A 19,161-nucleotide genomic window follows, 5' to 3' on the forward strand; every position below is an offset into this window, starting at 1 on the left:
CCTCGACAGTTTTTGGAATGTCAAAAACTTTCGAGCCATCCAAAAGAACGGGTACGAATATCTGGAATACAGTAAGAATGTTTAGAATACACTGCAAATTGCCAGGAATTGCCAGGAATTGAAACAAATTATTTTTCTGACGGCATTCCGGCCCATTCGTGCTCTTGCGTGTAAAGGGGGCTTAAAGAGTGATGCGCCACGATATACGTACTCACCATGCGCTCAATCAATTTTATCATAATTACCAATAAAAAAATAAGTATGTTTAATCAACTGCCAATGAATTTATATGCGATGTAGTAAAAACAATATATATCTTGCATTGCACGAGATGCGTGAGAATCTTTGAAAAGTGCGCATGCGTCAGCATTAAAAGCAAAATTCTAAAACAAACAAGAAACAGTATTTGCAAAATGTTCCTTGTTTTTCCGAGTCCAACACATTAATGCATATAATTGTCCTCGGGTAGTTAGTATTTCTATATCTCAGCGAGTTCTGAGGTAGTTAGTATTTCTATATCTCAGCGAGTTCTGAGGTAGTTAGTATTTCTATATCTCAGCGAGTTCTGAGGTAGTTAGTATTTCTATATCTCAGCGAGTTCTGAGGTAGTTAGTATTTCTATATCTCAGCGAGTTCTGAGGTAGTTAGTATTTCTATATCTCAGCGAGTTCTGAGGTAGTTAGTATTTCTATATCTCAGCGAGTTTTGAGGTAGTTAGTATTTCTATATCTCAGCGAGTTCTGAGGTAGTTAGTATTTCTATATCTCAGCGAGTTCTGAGGTAGTTAGTATTTCTATATCTCAGCGAGTTCTGAGGTAGTTAGTATTTCTATATCTCAGCGAGTTTTGAGGTAGTTAGTATTTCTATATCTTGCCTATGTGAGAGCAAAATGCGCATGCGTATAGCTCTGCAGTTAAACTTGTAGGAACTGTTTAAAGCCTGTGTTCTCAGTAAATTCATGATGTATTTAGGCTAGCCTGTGAGGAGTCGCCAAAATGCACGTTAAATGAATGAAGAAAGAATGACAAGATGTTCGAATGAAATAGTCGCTATACGATCATGTGATTTCATTTTAATTGTCGTGTATCATATGTTTAATCAACTGCCAATGAATTTTTATGCGATGGAGTAAAAACAATAATATCTTGCATTGCACGAGATGCGTGAGAATCTTATATAAGCGTCAAAATTGTAAGAATGATTCAAACAAACGAGAAATAATTTGAAAATTATATGTTATCAACTTGGAGGCATATGTTATAATTGTTCTGAGGTAGTAAGTATTGCTATATATATATGCAAGTTTCGATACAATGGGAATATGACAAAATGGCATGTGTATAGTTCTGTGATTCAACTTGTGGGAACTGTGGGAAGTAAGGAGGACTTTGTCAATTCTACGCGCTGAGCAGGTAAAAATGAGCACTCCAATCGACTTTGTTTCTATCAAAAGTACGGAATAAACTATTTCTATGCGGTTTCTTAAACGATCGGGAATTAAATGTTTTCAACAATTTTTTTCAGCAAATTGCGTTCTAATAGTAATATTCTTTGATGCCCGAATGTTTCTGGACTTTTAACGTTTTCAACAAATGTTTTCAGCAATTCTTTTATGCCCGAATGTTTCTGGACTTATAACGTAGACGTGTACATGAAGTAGGGTGGTAAACAAATGTATCAGAGAAGTTTAAAACACACTTACTGAGTTCCTGCAGCGCCAGAACTCTGTGACTCCACAACTCGGACCGGTGTTCTCTCAAAATGAAAGGCTGTGGTCTAAACCTGCTATCTACTTTTTCCGATCGTTTGGTTCAACCAATCACTGTGTCTGATATGAATACACTCGGTACGTTGGAGAAATCCCACCCTTTAGGTATCCAATCAGCGTCTTCGTTACTAAATCTACACCGGCATGAGGCTTCGCGGTATCTCCGAAGCTACAGATGAATAATTTAGTCAGGAATCTTACGAAGCGCTACTAGTAATTGAAGTATTATATAGAAAAGCCTATCACTTTCTGATTAAATTGTTTCATAGTCACATGATTTGTGCTGCACCCTGGAAAAGTTGCTGGGCAGAAATGCTATATTTAGTAACTCTAAACTTTATACATCAACCGAAATGCTACCTGTAGTACTCTGGGGTACAACAAGTACTAAATCATATTTTTCTCATCGTTGAAAATACTTGTGAAGTTTTAAGACCAGCCTTTACGAGTTCTAAAGACCACGATGTCTTAAAAGGGCCTAAATCATGGGAACACCCGGGTGCCCATGTCATTCTTCCGATCCATATTTAATTGAGCATGCGGTTACCAATGGTTACAACGTGCGACCACGCCTTAATTTTCTTCTGTCTATTGTAATGTGAGCCAATGCCAGCGATGCGCAACTTTCTGTCCAGTTCTAATACGGCGGGTGTCTTCACTTGTAACAGACCAATGGTTCCTACCATATGTTTTGCTGAATTCCTTCGTTCAGACGTCATTTGTGTAATTCTATCTTAACCACCCCCTCATTGTGTATGATCACCAATTTTGCAGGGGATGTTATACACGTAAAACCGTAATCACCACTATCATTTAGGTATCATCGTGACATAATCTGGCATTCGTTCAGACGTCATTTGTGCAATTCTATTGGCTTGAACCGTCTAAACAGGGTATTCCCAAAGTTTATATATATATACCGAGAGAGAGAGAGATAGATAGACGGATAGATAGATAATCTATCATCAGGGATCAACCATCTTGGGTCGACAGTATTAAACCTTTGACAAAACGTTTAGATCAAATATGTTGGTACAATTGAATACAAAATAGTGATCCCAATTCCATGGCCTTCCCTAATGATATGGTCAATCATGTTGATCCGTAGCTAATTAATTTACATAGTTAATGAAGAAAGTTGAGAAATCATGAAGGTTATTTTTTGGTGATGTTCGTGGGTTTGTGGGGAACACACGCTCATACAGTCGTTTGCTATTGGGGTAGGTACTCCTCAATAATACATGAATAAGACTATATAGTCTTGAAAAAAGGCATGGTTATTTGGCGATGGGATGAGTTCGTGGAACTCTAGTTTTCGACACAAATTATCACGCTATTTATCATCGAAAATTGATGACACCTCAAGGTTAAAAATGACGCGGTCGTTATGGGCAGGGGTATAAGTTAAGTTTTTTTTTCCTTTCCATCCATTAGACCACTTGTGGTCATTTGTGTATGTAACCTACGGGTACGAACAGGCAATAAAGATTATTATTATTATCGGTGAATATTCCATTCTTATCCACTTTAAATACTGACAAAAGGATTTGCAATTTTATGTGATTTCAAATCTTTCGATTTTCTGTCAGACGAACTACATTTGGTCAATAATCCCGTGGTAAAAATGGAAAGTAAAGAAGAAACAGAAACATACAAGACAATTTCATTTGTTACTTTATTTCTTTGGCAATCCACAAATCAAGAAATACGTTAGTAAGAAATGATTTCACATCTGAGAAAAGCATGACACTAACTTGCCTCGTATTCAAACCTACTGACTCGGCAGATATAATACATGTACATCTGGATACCAGTGAGAAACCTAGTACCGGTGTACAGAATGTAATAGGAGCTTCCGTAACTCAAGTGGTCTCTGAGTACGCAGGCACATGCGAACCCACAGCGGTGGAAGTTCGCAGCTAAATTACAGGCATCAGGGAAAACCTAAGGACCAAGAAAAGCAACGAATCCAATTTGCTCGTATATATGGGAATTTGACGACTCTGGGCTCTTTGGAAAAACATTTATACTGGTAATCTGTTTGCATTCATATCTTTTCAACCGATGTGGATACTAGAACTTCAATGTGCCGTTTGTGTTGAAAAACAGTTGTAACAGTTAGGTATTCAATGCATATTTTGGTCATTTGCTCAACCTTTCAAACCACTAAGGTTTCATAATAAATGCACCTGTTTTTTTTTTCAAACTTTTTTTTATTCGCACACTCCAATCAGTTTTAGGGTTCACAGAGGATGTCATCCATATGATGTAATCAAGGTGGCCTGACTAAGACACGTCAGAATAACAACCAACTTGCAGCTCTTTAACGTATTTCTACCAGGTCACAGTTGTTATCCCAGCTAATTAAGTCGAAAGGTCAACAATAACTGACATCTAAAAAGAGATCTAGAGTTTGGCAAAAAAATGTCGCCTTCACATACCTACAGACAACAGAAACTGCATGAAACCGTCCATTGTTCTTATCAGTGTGTGTTACACAAAGACTGTTGTCTGAAAAAAACGGAGGCCCTCACGTGAGTAAGTCAGTAGCGAGTCCTGATTGGTCGGACCATTTAAATTTGCATAACAGTAAAACGCGTCTGTCTGGAATGTCTGGAGCTTTCGTAGCAGATACGCACACACTTCTGCGTCCAAGTCTAAGCAAGAGAGTTACATCTATCTCTTTGTCTTCGGGGAAGGAATCATTACCGCCAATATTCACAAGGTAAGACTGTTCTCTTTGTTTCTATCTCTTGCCTGTCGGCTGCCCTCGTTTATTCTGGCTAAGGACAATATTGTACGTTCCCGTTTCGTTCCGCAAATTAGCACTCGCACACAAAATGGTAGCCACTACCAGGCTTCGCATGTCGCTGGAAAATAGTTGAAATTGGCCATATAGTAGTCTGTGTAACACAAACTCCGCTGTCCAGGGCTCTAACTGGCCCCAGGGGGCCAGCGGATGTTTGGCGGGCTGCTATAAGCGAGATTTAATCAGGCTAGCCATATAGACAGATAACACATAAAGTTAATTATGTCCTGTGTCTCTAACTGTAGGTTTAGGCACCTGGTGCTTTGTCTGCCTGACAAATTTTTAGTATTTTCTTTTGACATGTGGAGCCTGATAGAGAATAACAAAATGAAACAGTGTTTATTTGCCTCAGCACGATGTTTTGTGTCCTTTCAAAATCACTGACCGATAGAAAAAGGTCAAATATCCGTCATCTTCAAGCAGTTCCACGTATACCAGGTGCAGGGCAGTAACCAAAGAGCCAAACTGTGTCTAACGCACCCCGGAGATTTTGAACCTGTAACGTCCATGACCTTTGACCGGTGTATGTAATTAGGGCTATTATTAGGTTAGACCATACGGAGGTGGGGCTTGCATAGATTAACTGGTTAGTCGAGCCCTGATTGGTTGAGGCTAATGAAACCAATCCGCTTATTGGCTAAGTAGATATTCTATTGTTATGTTAGTTAAGCTTGGAAGATGCACTTGTCTGCTCAGTCAGTTCGAGACCTTGGATTCAGGTTTGTGAACGTGTTAGATAGTCCCTCTGTAGCATGTAAGGTTGTGTAGCTTGTAGTGTAATACTTTGACTATGGAGTCAGGTATGTGAACGTGTTAGATAGTCCCTCTGTAGCATGTAAGGTTGTGTAGTTTGTAGTGTAATACTTTGATTATGGACTCAGGTATGTGAACGTGTTAGATAGTCCCTCTGTAGCATGTAAGGTTGTGTAGTTTGTAGTGTAATACTTTGATTATGGAGTCAGGTATGTGAACGTGTTAGATAGTCCCACTGTAGCATGTAAGGTTGTGTAGTTTGTAGTGTAATACTTTGATTATGGAGTCAGGTATGTGAACGTGTTAGGTAGTCCCTCTGTAGCATGTAAGGTTGTGTATTCTTTGACTACCCGCTATCTCTGTATGGTAACTAGATTTGATATCTCAGACACATTGTATCCACACACCTGTATATATATTTTAAAGCTGCTGTAAACTGTGTTGAACTGCTTCGGGTTATATACTTTAGTAAAGCATAGGTTGAATAAACACTTTACACAGATAGTAATCGACCTGGTATGGCTGATATTAAACTTAGAACCCAAACCGCTATTGTTACATACCCACATTTGTACATTCCACAATTGCAGAAATGTGGGGTAATGTAGGGTTGTTATGCCCGACCACAGCCTCTGCGTAGGAAATATTTTGCACACGGAGACTAGCTAGCATCCCTTGATGTCATCTGTACAAAGCCTTGCCATACCAAGCATCAAAATTTTATTGTCTGAAATAAGCCACCACAAAAAAAACTGACTGTAGGTAATATGTCAAAGGGAAAGCTAATGCCTCAAGATAAAGAAAACAGAACCCGTATTGACGTTGTTATGCAAATCGCAACAATGGTCGAGACAAGGACTGTTTTCGTTTTCGAGGCCTTTACCTTAGACATGGCGCACATTTTGATCTCTGTGAGAGGGCTTAACGTAGGCGGCTCTTCCCTTGGCTGAATGAGGTTTCTGGACAGTTCCCCGTCATTCACTTTCCCCGTCAGAATATATCCCCATCATGCTTCTTGCACAAATTTTGTAGAAACATTACATCTTTCTCGTTTTGAATCCTAAGGGTCTACTTGAGTGTGTATTTCATTACTTGGAAAGCATTTTGACCCTTTATCAAACGAACTAATTGCCGGGCAAACATTATCTCCAGGCAGATGTAGGGTTCAGAAAAGCTAGAAGTGTTTTAATGCCTCTTTATATGTATTTCTCCGTTAACATGGGAAGGCGGAAAACGAGAACCACTACAAAGGCGAATAAAACATTATGTCTTAGGTTTATATGCCTTTTACCGCGAGCCATATTGACTTAGATCTACTATTAATCGCAGTAGTGACTCTCTTCAATTGTAGGTAACTTTATTTTCTGTCTGTCGGGCTCAGATCTCAGCTCTTGCCGAAAGATAAAAGCTAACACTGGTAGAAGTCTGCGAAGGAGACTGATAATTGCAAGACGCTTTCGATCATGCAGAACACCATAACATACCCTGCCGTTTGTAAGAGGGCAGTTATAATTTTCTTAAATTAACTTGTGATTGTCGACTGAGTCGTTTGAGTGGACTTTGTCAAGAAATCAACCGTTTCTTTCCAAAATGTTAAAATTCATTTCCATTCCTGCAGTGACAGAGACCTACTCAACATGGCGACCCCGGCTGTGTCTCATCTGAAACAAGAAGAGCCTCTTCTACGTATTCACAAGTGTTGCGAGTGCGACAAGGAGTTTCGTCACCTGAGTGCCTTGAAGAGGCACATGCGGACTCACACTGGCGAGAAACCATTTAGGTGTGAGGAGTGTAGCAGGCAGTTTAGTGAGCTGAGTCATCTGAAAAGGCATATAAAGAGTCACACTGGTGAGAAGCCTTATAGGTGCGAAGAATGCGGAAAACAGTTTAGAGAGCTGGGTAATCTAAAGAGGCATATGCGGACTCACACTGGTGAGAAACCTTACAAATGTGAGGAGTGCAGTAAAGAGTTTAGTGTTCTGTGTAATCTGAAGAAGCACATGCAGACTCACGCTGGTGAGAGACCTTACAAATGTGAGGAGTGCGGCAGACAGTTCAGTGTGCTGGGTAACCTGAATGGCCACATACGGACTCATACCGGTGAGAAGCTGTATGAGTGCGATGACTGCAGCAAACGGTTCAGTGAGCTGTGTAATTTGAAGAGTCACATGCGGACTCATACCGGAGAGAAGCCATATAGATGCGATGAATGCAGCAAACAGTTTAGTCAGCTGTGTAATCTAAAGAGGCATATGAAGACTCATACCAGTGAGAAACCTTTCAAGTGTGAGGAGTGCGGCAGACAGTTCAGTCAGCTAAGTAATCTGAAGAGGCACATGCGGACTCATACCGGTGAGAAACCCTAAAGGTGCGATGAATGCAGCAAACAGTTCCGTGTGCTGCGTTCTCTGAAGAGTCATATGAGGACACACACCTGTGAGAAACCTAAGTGCTGTAAACAACAATGTTAAAGTAGGGACTTCCGGACTTTAGACCATCTCAGGAGCCACATGTAAACCCACAGCTTCAAAGGTGACAGAGTTACCAGTGTGAAGGTTACAGCAGGCAAGTTCGGTATCAAGGGAAATCGGAATAGACAAGTAGAACTCAGATAAGCCACGAACCAAAGTTTGCTCGTGTATATGTTTCAGCCTGATGACCCAACTGCGACGTATGAACGCAAAGAGCCGGGCTTCTTTTCGCTGCTTCCTCCTTTTCGTTTTCGTTACTTTAGTCATTTTGGTCAAGGTGGGCTGGAAGAAAAAAAAAATATTCATAAAACAACAAACAACAAACAAGTACTGTCACGGAGCACTGCGCCAACAGCGGTGTTTGCGAACGAGGCGGGCGGCCGGACAAAAATGGTTCCCGAGCACCATTCAGTCGCACAGGGCGGCGGCTTCTACTTTTCCCGCTATAACGACCATGAAAGTATGCTTTTAAAGCCCACAGAATGTTGCATCGCCTATCTAAATGCACGCTTAAAATCAAGGAAGATTTGAGCTACTTAAATCGCGGGAAGAAAAGGAGAAAGCAGCCTACAGAAGACGAGCACCGGTCCCTGCTACGCTGCTACTTTGTACATCATCAGGCGATTTGCTTGGCTACCACAACGTTTGTCACCAGGCCAGCTTGTGCGGAAACAAGGCAATTCTTGCCTGCACACCTGCCGCGGGACCTTCCCTTCCTAATCTCATCAAATGGGCTGACCAGTGGGCGAGCGCACACCTGCCGCGGGGCCTTCCCTTCCTAATCTTATCAAATGTGCTGACCAATGGGCGAGCGCCACGCCTGGGCATGGATCATGTCAGGTCGGGTCTGGTAAAAGCCTAATAACCCAGTGAGAAACCATACAGGTGCGACAAGTGGGGTAAACATTGCCATAAATTTAATAGTCTGTAAGAACACATGCGGTCTCACTCCGGGGAGAGAATTTACAAGTGTGAAAGCGCGAAAAACGCTTTCGTCAGGCCAGTACTCTGCGTGTACAGTGTCATTGGCCGCTTCAGGATCACATCATATTGTTCATGTAAGAAATCCTAACAAATTTGTTCTTAATTAATGCCAGCTGTGGTAATTGGAAATATCATGCATTTAATGTGTAATTTCTTTCCCGATGTGACCTCTGAAACTATCTTGATCAGCATTAGCGGTCGGCTGTAATAAAGAAGTTGTAATGAAAAATTTCTTTGTAGTGTAACCTTTTCTGTGTTGTTGCATGCTCCATATTCTGTTGATGGACTAGAAGTAGGATTTAAACCCGGGACCTCTCGGGCCTGAGACCAACGCGCTCCCGATCGTGCCACGCGGTCCCAGTCTAATTATGACTTTATGTTTAATGGCTGTAAATGTACTCAATATTTTACTATCCATTGTAAACAATATGATAAACCCTTGAAACGAGATTGAATCCTTGACACCCACACCCATACCAGCATGATGATACAGAGTTGAACACGAAAATTGTAATTTGGGCACTTTTTTTTCGTGACCCACTGACGTAAGTAGCCCTGGTGCTCGTTTCACGAACTTATAATCATAAGAAGTTTAATACCATATGAAAGGAAATCATACACGCTTTCTATTGATATATAACACATTAAAATTGATGCAGAAATAACGGAAATATGATCAGCCAAAGTTAATATTCCAAACTTTTGTGCCGAGTTTAGTTGTATATGAATCAAGGTGTTCCTATGTAATTTTGCCTTTACTGGTGCGCTATAGAATACTACAGATTTCATAATGTAGTGTCGTCAATAAACTGTATTGTCTTATTTTTATTGTTTGCCAAGTTGTCCTTCTTTTTCTGTCCTTGTGTAATTTAGCCTATTAGAAATCGGTTGATATCGGCCGATAACATACCGGAGCTGGCCAAAATAAGTAGAGTTGACACACCACTGACTATGTCACACTATGGTGTAGTCGGCCGGTTTGTTTCACGGGGGTAATCAGGTATATAAACCTTGACCTTTCACCACCGGAAGTACTGACCCGTGATTCAGCTTGGCCGTCATTTTCAACAGCGACAGGAAGATCATTTCTCTTTATGGTAGCAGAACACAGTTTTCCGCCTATGGGCATTTCTATAGTTAAGTTCCCCAAGGTGACTCAGATCAATGCCGATAAAGTTATAGTAGGGTGCAGTTTTCAAGTACGACAAACTAGTATGTTGAAGTTGAGGGTTGAATCTACAAAATAACTGAAAAAAAAAGTTGTCGTTTATTTAAATTTTGACGCCCTCTTTTAAATAGGGCCATGCGGGGCCATACGGAACTGCAGCCAACTCACCCGGGCAGTCAGCTGTAAAAGTCACGCGCATTTATACACCCAATGGGCAAACTTCATAATCCTACTCATACGATCTGAAAGTCAACTTGTCGTACTACCATACAGTAAAGTTCATACCCCGCTTTCTTTCACGTTACGGTGTTTACAGGCGCTTCCAGATTTCGGCCGCACTACTTTTGTACCCCTACGTAATAGACCACGGGGGTCGCGGATTAATACTGTGGGCTGCGACCTTAAACGAACTTGACCTTGAATTTATTTTACTTTTTGTATATCTACAACAGTTCAGGAATATTTGTACCAAATATCGTGGAAATTCAATGTAGCGCCGTCCAGATATTGCCAACTTTGTACTTTGCACTTTACACTGCCTCAGTTCTGTCCTGTCCTTGGTGCTACTATGCAGGACACATGCTATGTAGTGTGATCTTGAAGTCTTTGTATTAAAATGTTTTCAAGAGAAAATGTACGTTGTTTTTGATTTATTGGCCCATTTTATGTTAGAAAACATGCTAGACTTGACAACGGAGTTTCACTATTGCCATTCAACAGAGCGTGGTGTGTTGTGTTTGAAAGTCAACCTTTGAATTGGGGTGTGAAATACTAAGCCTAGAAGTTCAGATTGTATCAGAAGATAGAAGTATATCAAGATAGAAGTCATATCGAAAGCAAATAACAAGGAGCCTTTTGAACACAGCTCTTGGCATTAGGCACTCTGTCCCCTTCTGTTCTTCATTCCTTTCTGTGTCGCAACTTTTCTGAGAGTTTTGACATATCGCGACACCACACACATAATGGGTACACCGGGTGTAGTCTTTATTGTTATGGATGTAGTTTGACGCACCTTTCATTTCAAGGGCCACGTATTATTGTTTCATGTGTAATGTTTCAGGAGGTATGTATTGTCAGACGAAATATGAACAGCCAGGATTCGTTAGGGGAAGTTCTCACCTTCGCTCTAAAACGCGGCTTCTCTTAGAAGTGCAAAGTGTAAGAAGTGCAAAGTGTAGGGGTGTGCCATTAGTCGCCCTCATTCTCCGGCGTCTGTCACCTTGATCGTACAATAATTTCGCTATCAAGTCGTACTCAGTCGTTTATCTATTGCTTTAAACCAAAGTAACTTCAAGTATGGGAAGAGTTCCTACTAAGCTAACTCGCAAACTTCGGTGTCGCCGCCGCCCTCATGGCTTTGGGCCTGGGAACACTGCCGCGAAGAAGGATGTGTCGGCGGGCGGGGAGAGTTTGGCGGAGGGACGCGGTGAAGACCGTCCCGACAACATCCACTTGCCACAGTCACCATCGGTGACTCTAGACACAAAGAAGAGGATGGATGAAGCCACGTACTTCATACTTTATAGACCCGGGGAAAAAAGTGATCATTCCGCGCCTCCGTATCACCACGCTTTAACCTCCTTGGTATCACCAAGAAGAAGAACTACAGCGAGCGGAGGCCTTACAAGAAGGATGTGGTGAGCGGATGTCGCATTATAGATTTGGAAAAGATGGAAGAGCTCGTGAATCTTTTTAACGTCGGCCATAGAAAAGCCAACGGTAGGAAGGTGTGCAAAGGAGTGTGCAAGGTGGGCAGGGGGAACATTCAAAGTGTACAAATGCCTTCCAGTGCCCAGCCCAGAGCAAAGACAACCGCACCGCCCCTGAGATTCCGGGCGGTGGAAACTTAGCACTGTCGGAGACGGACCGTGTGACACTACAAGAGTTGGTCGACTACCGTCTTCACCCAGAGGCTGTGAAACGGCAGAGGAAAACGATGAACACTAATAGGGCCGAGGCGTTCACAACCGTGTCCTTAAAGCTGTTCCTAAGTCCATGACTTTTAAACGAAACTATGCCGGCAGAGTCCACGTCGCTGGATTAGCACATTCACTCGGATCGGCCGCCGCCATAAATTTTGTGAACGAGTACCAGGGAGCCTCCCATCCCCACGGCAGTCCTGGGCTAGCAGCTTTGGAAGCTATTGATGAAGAGGAAGCCTACCAGAGAAAACGGAAGCAAAGTATAAAGTACAAGGTGAGGAGAAGCAGGTGGCGGAAGGAAAAACTACGTCCAAGAGACAAGAATGGGGATGCATACAGCACCGATTCCCTGCATCCTGTCGTGAGGACGGACCACTTTTACGCTAAATAAGGGAGACAACCAGGCAGGCAGGCAGGCAGGAAGAATTGGTACCCAGAGGAAAGACAACAACAATTCGGCATGAGACTGTGCTTTCGGACACATGTTAGTTTGGGGGGGGGGGGGTGCTTACTTGCTTGCTTCGATGGTTGGCAAACTGGGGAACACGGAAGTTGGTGGGGGGGGGGGGGCGTAGTACTCGTCACAGGATGCAGTACCTGTAGCCTTCGTGAGTCTTGCAGTGAGCAAAGCGAACACAAATCCGCCTGCTGTGGTTTACAGATGCAGGTTCGAGGGACAGATGCTCTTCTGCTATGCACTTTTCTGATGACAGGCGTGCGACACGTGGTTTCGGTCCAGGAAACCGTGGTACAGAAAGTATGCCACCCTATGCACGCCCAAATCCTTGCATTTGGGGCCAATCTGTACACTTATCCTCCCGTAGCCATAGATGTCATCCCTTCCGGTCCATAAGAGACACCCCCTGTCACCTCCTAGCCCTGACACATCTTCTGCAATCCTACGTCGCAAACTATCCCTGTAAGCAGTGCTCCACGCGTTAAAATCCGCCATGACAATGTTACATATTATGGTTCAAGGTAGCAGAACACAGTTTTCCGCCTATGGGCATTTCTATAGTTAAGTTCCGCAAGGTGACTCAGATCAATGCCGATAAAATTATAGTAGGGTGCAGTTTTCAAGTACGACAAAGTAGTATGTTGAAGTTGAGGGTTGAGTCTACAAAATAACTGAAAAAAACAAAAAAAAAATTGTCGTTTATTTAAATTTTGACGCCCTAAGAAATTGTCGTTTATTTAAATTTTAGATTTTGGGCCATACGGAACTGCAGCCGACTCACCCGGGCAGTCAGCTGTAAAGGTCACGCGCATTTATACACCCAATGGGCAAACTTCATAATCCTACTCATACGATCTGAAAGTCAACTTGTCGTACTACCATACAGTAAAGTTCATACCCCGCTTTCTTTCACGTTACGGTGTTTACAGGCGCTTCCAGATTTCGGCCGCACTACTTTTGTACCCCTACCGTTTCAAGACCCTCTAATGTTCGTGGAGCGGTGGATTTGGGCATAGTCGGTGTCTCAGTCACATTGGATGGACATGGTGTCTTGGGCAAGGGCTGTTCTGAGGACATTGTCTGGAAGCTATTGACGGCGTCCCTCACGCGTTGGGCGCCATCTTTGGCGCTTGACCTTTTTTCATTTCAGGGTACACTTTATCCGCCCACCACTTAGTTTTCTGACCCTGAACCATTAGCCCATTCTTCCTGTGGTAAAGTGTGTCATTCAGTCTATACAGACTGTGGTAAAAATGCACAGATAAAAGGCCTTTACCTGTCTTTGTTGCCGATGAGAAGTTGACGGACATGCTTGTTGTGCCTGGCGTAGATTTCCAGGTGACTATTGTTCCCTTGTGGTCTTCAAAGCTCTTGTCCAAGTTGTCCTTGTGAACTTGAATCCATTTGTCTAGCTGACTTGTACGAAGTTTCACCCCACACATCCGAGTCTTCTCTTCATCTTCATAGTCGAAGGCCAGGGTTTCGTCCAGCGGGACTTTGAAAAGGACTATTAAATCTGTATACGTATCTACAATACTAGTACATTTGTATCTGCATTGGTCAAATCCTGGCCGTTGGCACAGGTGTGTGTTTTAATACATGTATCAGGCGAATCGCCTCCGGGCGAAAGATCCAATTCGGGCGAAAAGTTGCCGGGCGAAACATCCATCGGGCGAAACGTCCTGTTACCTTGGATTCGGCTCCCATATTTCAATGTTCCACCGTCGATATAGATGATAACAAATACCTCCCAAATTATAAAATATATGTCACGTAGATTAGACTCACATATGCACTAAAATACCTCGCTCCGTGTAGTATTATGGTACTCCAAAACGAAATCACATACGGAGAGCCAACGAAGCGTGTCCGCGTCCGTCCGCCATCTTGGATATTTCCACTACTACTGAATACTAAAGTAGACTTTCCGTATTAGGTGAAATCGGCGACTTGCGAACACCAGGTGATGCCTTCACGTTCGGATACGGGGATCGCTACATCGACCTGACCGCCACGTTAAGCAGGGCCTTCCGGACAACCCCGTGGCGACTGTGAGCTTGAGGCACGTGGACCACTTTGCCACTGAGATCCGCGTCTTAGCCTGGTTACCAAAACCAGCCCGATCTCAAGTAGCTATCGTGCAGGGGTCTGGCCGGATGGTATAGGCCGGCTTAGATAGTGGGCAAAAAACTCCACCACTAGAACAGCAGCAGGATCAGCAGCAGGTAATTACACCCCTACCATGATTGGTTAAAGCCCCCCAACTTTATTTTTTAAATCCATAACAGTGACCACTAAATACCTGATTCGCTACTGTGATAGCCTGCTGACCAACTGTGGTGTGTTGTAGCTGGCTACCTGTGGTATGAGTGGTCATCAATCCTAGGTTCTCCTTCCTCTGATCAAGGGCCTTCGAGAACCATTCTACAGCCATCCTGCCAGACCCCAACACGAAAGATATTTTTGAGGTTGGGGTATGGTATCCAGGCTATTCGCGTCTCGGCTACTGTGGAGTCTGTCTCCACTACAAGCCCGACGGTTCGGATCGGCACGTGGGTTGACTCACGGATTTACGCCGCAAACGTCTACCGGATGGCCTGTGCATAAGATGTACAGCTTCCACTGGCTTTGGTTTAGCTTACCTGGTATCCAGTCTTCCGTGGATAGGTCAGGGTCTCGTCGGGGTAGATGAAGCTTTTTGCCGCCCGGGTGATCATGTACACCCGGTAGGGTATCTTCTTACGTGGTAGGAGTTTGATCGGCCATCCATGATGTACCGTGATTGGCTAATTTAATTCCTGCAGGGTGGAGTACATATACCGGGTGCGACATATTACCTCGGCGGCAGAAAGCTTCATCTTCCCCGAAGACAGTTTGACCAATCCACGATAGACTGAATACTAGGCTAAGGTTTAGCCGGAAGAGTTTACTACTTATATGCAGTTGTACTGATCGCAGAAATAAGTTACTCTATCATTACTACATGGGGTCATAAAAGTTCAATTAAAAGAAATGATTAAATTTACGTGTTTCTTTTTTTATCTTTATTGTGTGTTTCCTTTCTGGTCTAGTTGTTAAAACATTTACCGGTGTCCTACCACGTACATGCTATGCAAACATTGTCTTACCATATACGATACATCTCCTAAACGCATATTCCGCTTGTGTCTGATTTCAGTGTTTTTGGCCAATTGTTATCGTCTCACAACAAGATTTGATGGCACTTTAGAGGTTTTAAATTCGTCGTAAAAGCCGGCAAATGTTATTTTGAAAGTATTTATTCTTGTTGTGATCTATTTGAAAACGCATCTCAAGTCAATTCTAATGCAATGTCCTTTCGCAATTCCGCCGTTTTGGGGCCATGTTTGATAAAGTTGTTTGTTTTTCGAAATAAACGATTCATGTACTATTTAACTTAGTACTTCACGAAGGCGTATCTGTAAGGCAAAGACCGACATACTATTAGATGACCAAGAAACTTCAGAAATATGATTTATGAATGCATCATTCATCCATTTATTCATTATCATTAACACTTGGTGTGTCACATGCGGTACATTGGTAGGTGTGGACTTACTGTAAATGCATTTAAGTTCGCGTGGATTTAATTTCGCGGTAGCGGGGAAAAGGACTTTTCGCGGTGGTTTTAAGTTCGCGGTAGCACCATTGACTTCAGTCTAATACCATAATAGAAAAATGTTCGCGGTGGTTTTAAGTTCGCGTTGAAGTGATCACCGCGAAAACCGCGAACATTAATCCACCGCGAACATTTCTGCATGTACAGTAATTAAATGAAATTTTATTCTGTTTTAAAACCCTCATCCGACCGTATGGGGTCATTTTTGACCCCAGACGTATATTTTTATCTGCCATAGCAACATTTTTCATCGGAGAAAAAATTTCTTCCATGAATTTGTTTGTATACATGTCTTACAACATCGACCAATTTTTCACCGAGTTTTGACCATTATTGTATCAGCTATACTTGAAAGTTTGTGTGTGGTTCGGTGGGGTCAAAAATGACCCCAGCCAATTATGAATCATTAATTACGTAAATATCAAGAAATTTCAATAGAACAACAGGCATTCATCAGCATTGCTATTACAGCAACAAGCTTATAGTTCCTTAGTTGAATAAACAACGAATATTTCCTAAGAAATATAGTATTTTAGTGTAAAAACAGGTTTTTCGACATTCTGCATAAATTATGATAATGAGCACTAATTACCTATGCCAATGAAAGGGAAAATGTTTCTAGTAAATTAGGAAACGATATATGGACAGAACGTGCAGAAGGAACCAACAAGAAAGATAGTTGCGTGAAAATATACAAGAGTTATTGTATGTATGTGTTTAGGTGACGGGCTATGGTGCATAATTAAGTAATAAATTCGTTACACTTCACAAATATTATATCTTTTCTTGTCAAATAATATAATTATGCTATCAGAATGTTTGTCGCATCAAAATTATTGTTTAAAAATTGATGAGACAAAACCATTGTTACAGTAAGTGGAGTATGGTAGATTTTTAGAGCAAAATGTGTTTTCTCCTTATTTTCTGCATAAATTATGATAATGAGTCATAATTACTGACACCAAAACTTGTCAAAATATTTTTCAAAGATTGTTGAAACAGTAAATGCATGATAATGACAAAATAAACCAACAGAAATATGTCTATGGGCAAAACAAAATGGGGTCAAAAATGACCCCATACGGTCAGATTCGTCGTAAAAATGGAACGGTCGGATGAGGGTTAAACAGGTAAATACTAGTACCCTAAAGTCAAATACTTCATCCTAAAAATTGGTCTGCAATCAGCCGAGAAACAAAAAGCCATCAGCAACACATCACACAGAAGAATTTGTTTGATGAAAGGGCAAACATACTCCTTCTTGTTCAGATTAAACATTACAAGATTGGCCATATGTATACTTCTTTCAATACAGATTTTAGATTTTTTTTGTCGCTTCCCCGACCGTCTTTTCTTCTTTGCCGACCTTGTCCTCACCATTCACGGTGAATGAATGAATTCATTGCTTAACAATCGCACAAGCGTAGCATGAAAAGAAAAGTGCAACATAATAATGAGTCTTTTGTGACAGATCACATATTGTCGTCATAGACCTCGGCTTTTGTGACAAGTGAGGCCACTTAGAAAACTTGGTTATTACATGCTTGAATGAGCCATTGTTAGAGCTATAATAAAAACAAAATCCTGCGTCACTTGTAACAGAATAGCGCAGGAAAACCGAAAAGGCAACATGGAGAAATACTGGACAATAGTTACAGGTTAGTCAAGTCTTTGAAATTTGAAATCACAAGGCTTTGGCAGTTAATTTTGTTGAGTCTTTGAGTTTCAAAGTAAATCAAAGTAAGGGTTTATATCATAAAATCTGAGAGGGATTGTCTACCATTTTCTGTTAGACGTAGCGAGTCATTTTATTTCACTGTTAATCGCAAGCAGCCACTCTTCTTGAATGTTAAGGCTTTTCAGTGAATTTTTATGAAGCTTATACGGCAGCTTTTAGTTCTACATGGCATCATTTTTTTCATTTGGATCTCATTGTTTAGAATTTGTGATATTAGTTTTTATATTAGGTAACATGGATTACATTCCACTTTCTTTTGCTTTATATATCATCATTTACTTACAATGTATAAGACAAGGTAATATAAGTGCATGAAAAAAGCTTTCATAATCATTTGTTTATAGAAAGCAAGGTAACGGTTATGTTCAATATTCTTTTGTGGCAGCGCTGTTAATGAAGCGGCATTTACTACAATTGTCTATCGTTTACGACATCGCTTTGCATAGCAGCATTTAATATTTTTTTGGCAGAGTTAATAGAGAGCTAGGTAACACATATTATGTTGACTATCGTTTACGACATCGCTGTGCATAGCGGAATTAAATATTTTTGGGACAGAGTTAATAGAGAGTTAGGTAACACATATTATGTTGACTATCGTTTACGACATCGCTGTGGATAGCGGCATTTAATATTTTTGGGACAGAGTTAATAGAGAGTTAGGTAACACATATTATGTTGACTATCGTTTACGACTTCGCTGTGCATAGCGGAATTAAATATTTTTGGGACAGAGTTAATAGAGAGTTAGGTAACACATTATATTTACTATCGTTTACGACATCGCTGTGCATAGCGGAATTAAATATTTTTGGGACAGAGTTAATAGAGAGCTAGGTAACACATATTATGTTGACTATCGTTTACGACATCGCTGTGGATAGCGGCATTTAATATTTTGGAACAGAGTTAACAGAGAGCTAGGTAACACATATTGTTGAATATCATAATATGTCATTCACTACATTAGGGACGGAGTTATAGAATAAACACAATGGTTTGCAGATAGAAAGCTAATAGGCAACACATAGTATGTTCGTTGCTTTAAGATAGTGTTGTGCGTAGTGACATTCACTACATGTGAGACAGCGATATAAAATTTACATAATCGTTTGTTGATAAAGAGTATCTAGCTATAGATAGAAAGCTAAGGAACATATATTTTTTCAGTATCGTTTAACGACAGCGCTATGTATAGCGGCATTCACTACATTTTGGACAGATCAGAGTTATACAGTTTCCATGATCATTACAATCATTTTGTTGATAGAAAGCTAGGGAAGAGTGTTAGTTTCTAACTGACCAAAATAAAGATATCATCTTATCTCATGAACACATATCATGTTCAATATCGTTTTTCGACAGCGCTGTGTGCAGCGAGATTCACTACATTAGGTACAAATGTATAAAGTTTCCATAACCATTTATTAATAGAAAGCTAGGTACGAGTTTTT

At 41.3% G+C, this 19,161-nt stretch overlaps 2 protein-coding genes across 2 annotated transcripts in view; both read left to right on the forward strand.

Annotated features, from left to right (window-relative positions):
* The window catches only part of LOC118420490 (zinc finger protein 235-like), a 252,038-nt gene that overhangs the window by 143,262 nt on the left and 89,615 nt on the right, over positions 1 to 19,161 (forward strand). The window lies entirely within an intron of this gene.
* On the forward strand, positions 6,990 to 11,952 carry LOC118420956 (zinc finger protein 79-like). The gene is made up of 2 exons (XM_035828052.1): positions 6,990 to 7,616; positions 11,750 to 11,952. Exons 1-2 carry the CDS (start codon positions 7,079 to 7,081, stop codon positions 11,950 to 11,952), a joined length of 741 nt encoding a protein of 246 aa, XP_035683945.1. The 5' UTR covers positions 6,990 to 7,078.

This window comes from Branchiostoma floridae, chromosome 8 (assembly GCF_000003815.2).
Source record: "Branchiostoma floridae strain S238N-H82 chromosome 8, Bfl_VNyyK, whole genome shotgun sequence".
Lineage (NCBI taxonomy): Eukaryota > Metazoa > Chordata > Leptocardii > Amphioxiformes > Branchiostomatidae > Branchiostoma > Branchiostoma floridae.

Coding starts and splice junctions, on each gene's coding strand:
- LOC118420956 (XM_035828052.1), top strand. CDS start 7,079: ATGCGGACTCACACTGGCGAGAAACCATTTAGGTGTGAGGAGTGTAGC. Junction 7,617..11,749: donor CAGTGAGAAACCTTTCAAGT/GTGAGGAGTGCG, acceptor TCCAGTGCCCAG/CCCAGAGCAAAGACAACCGC.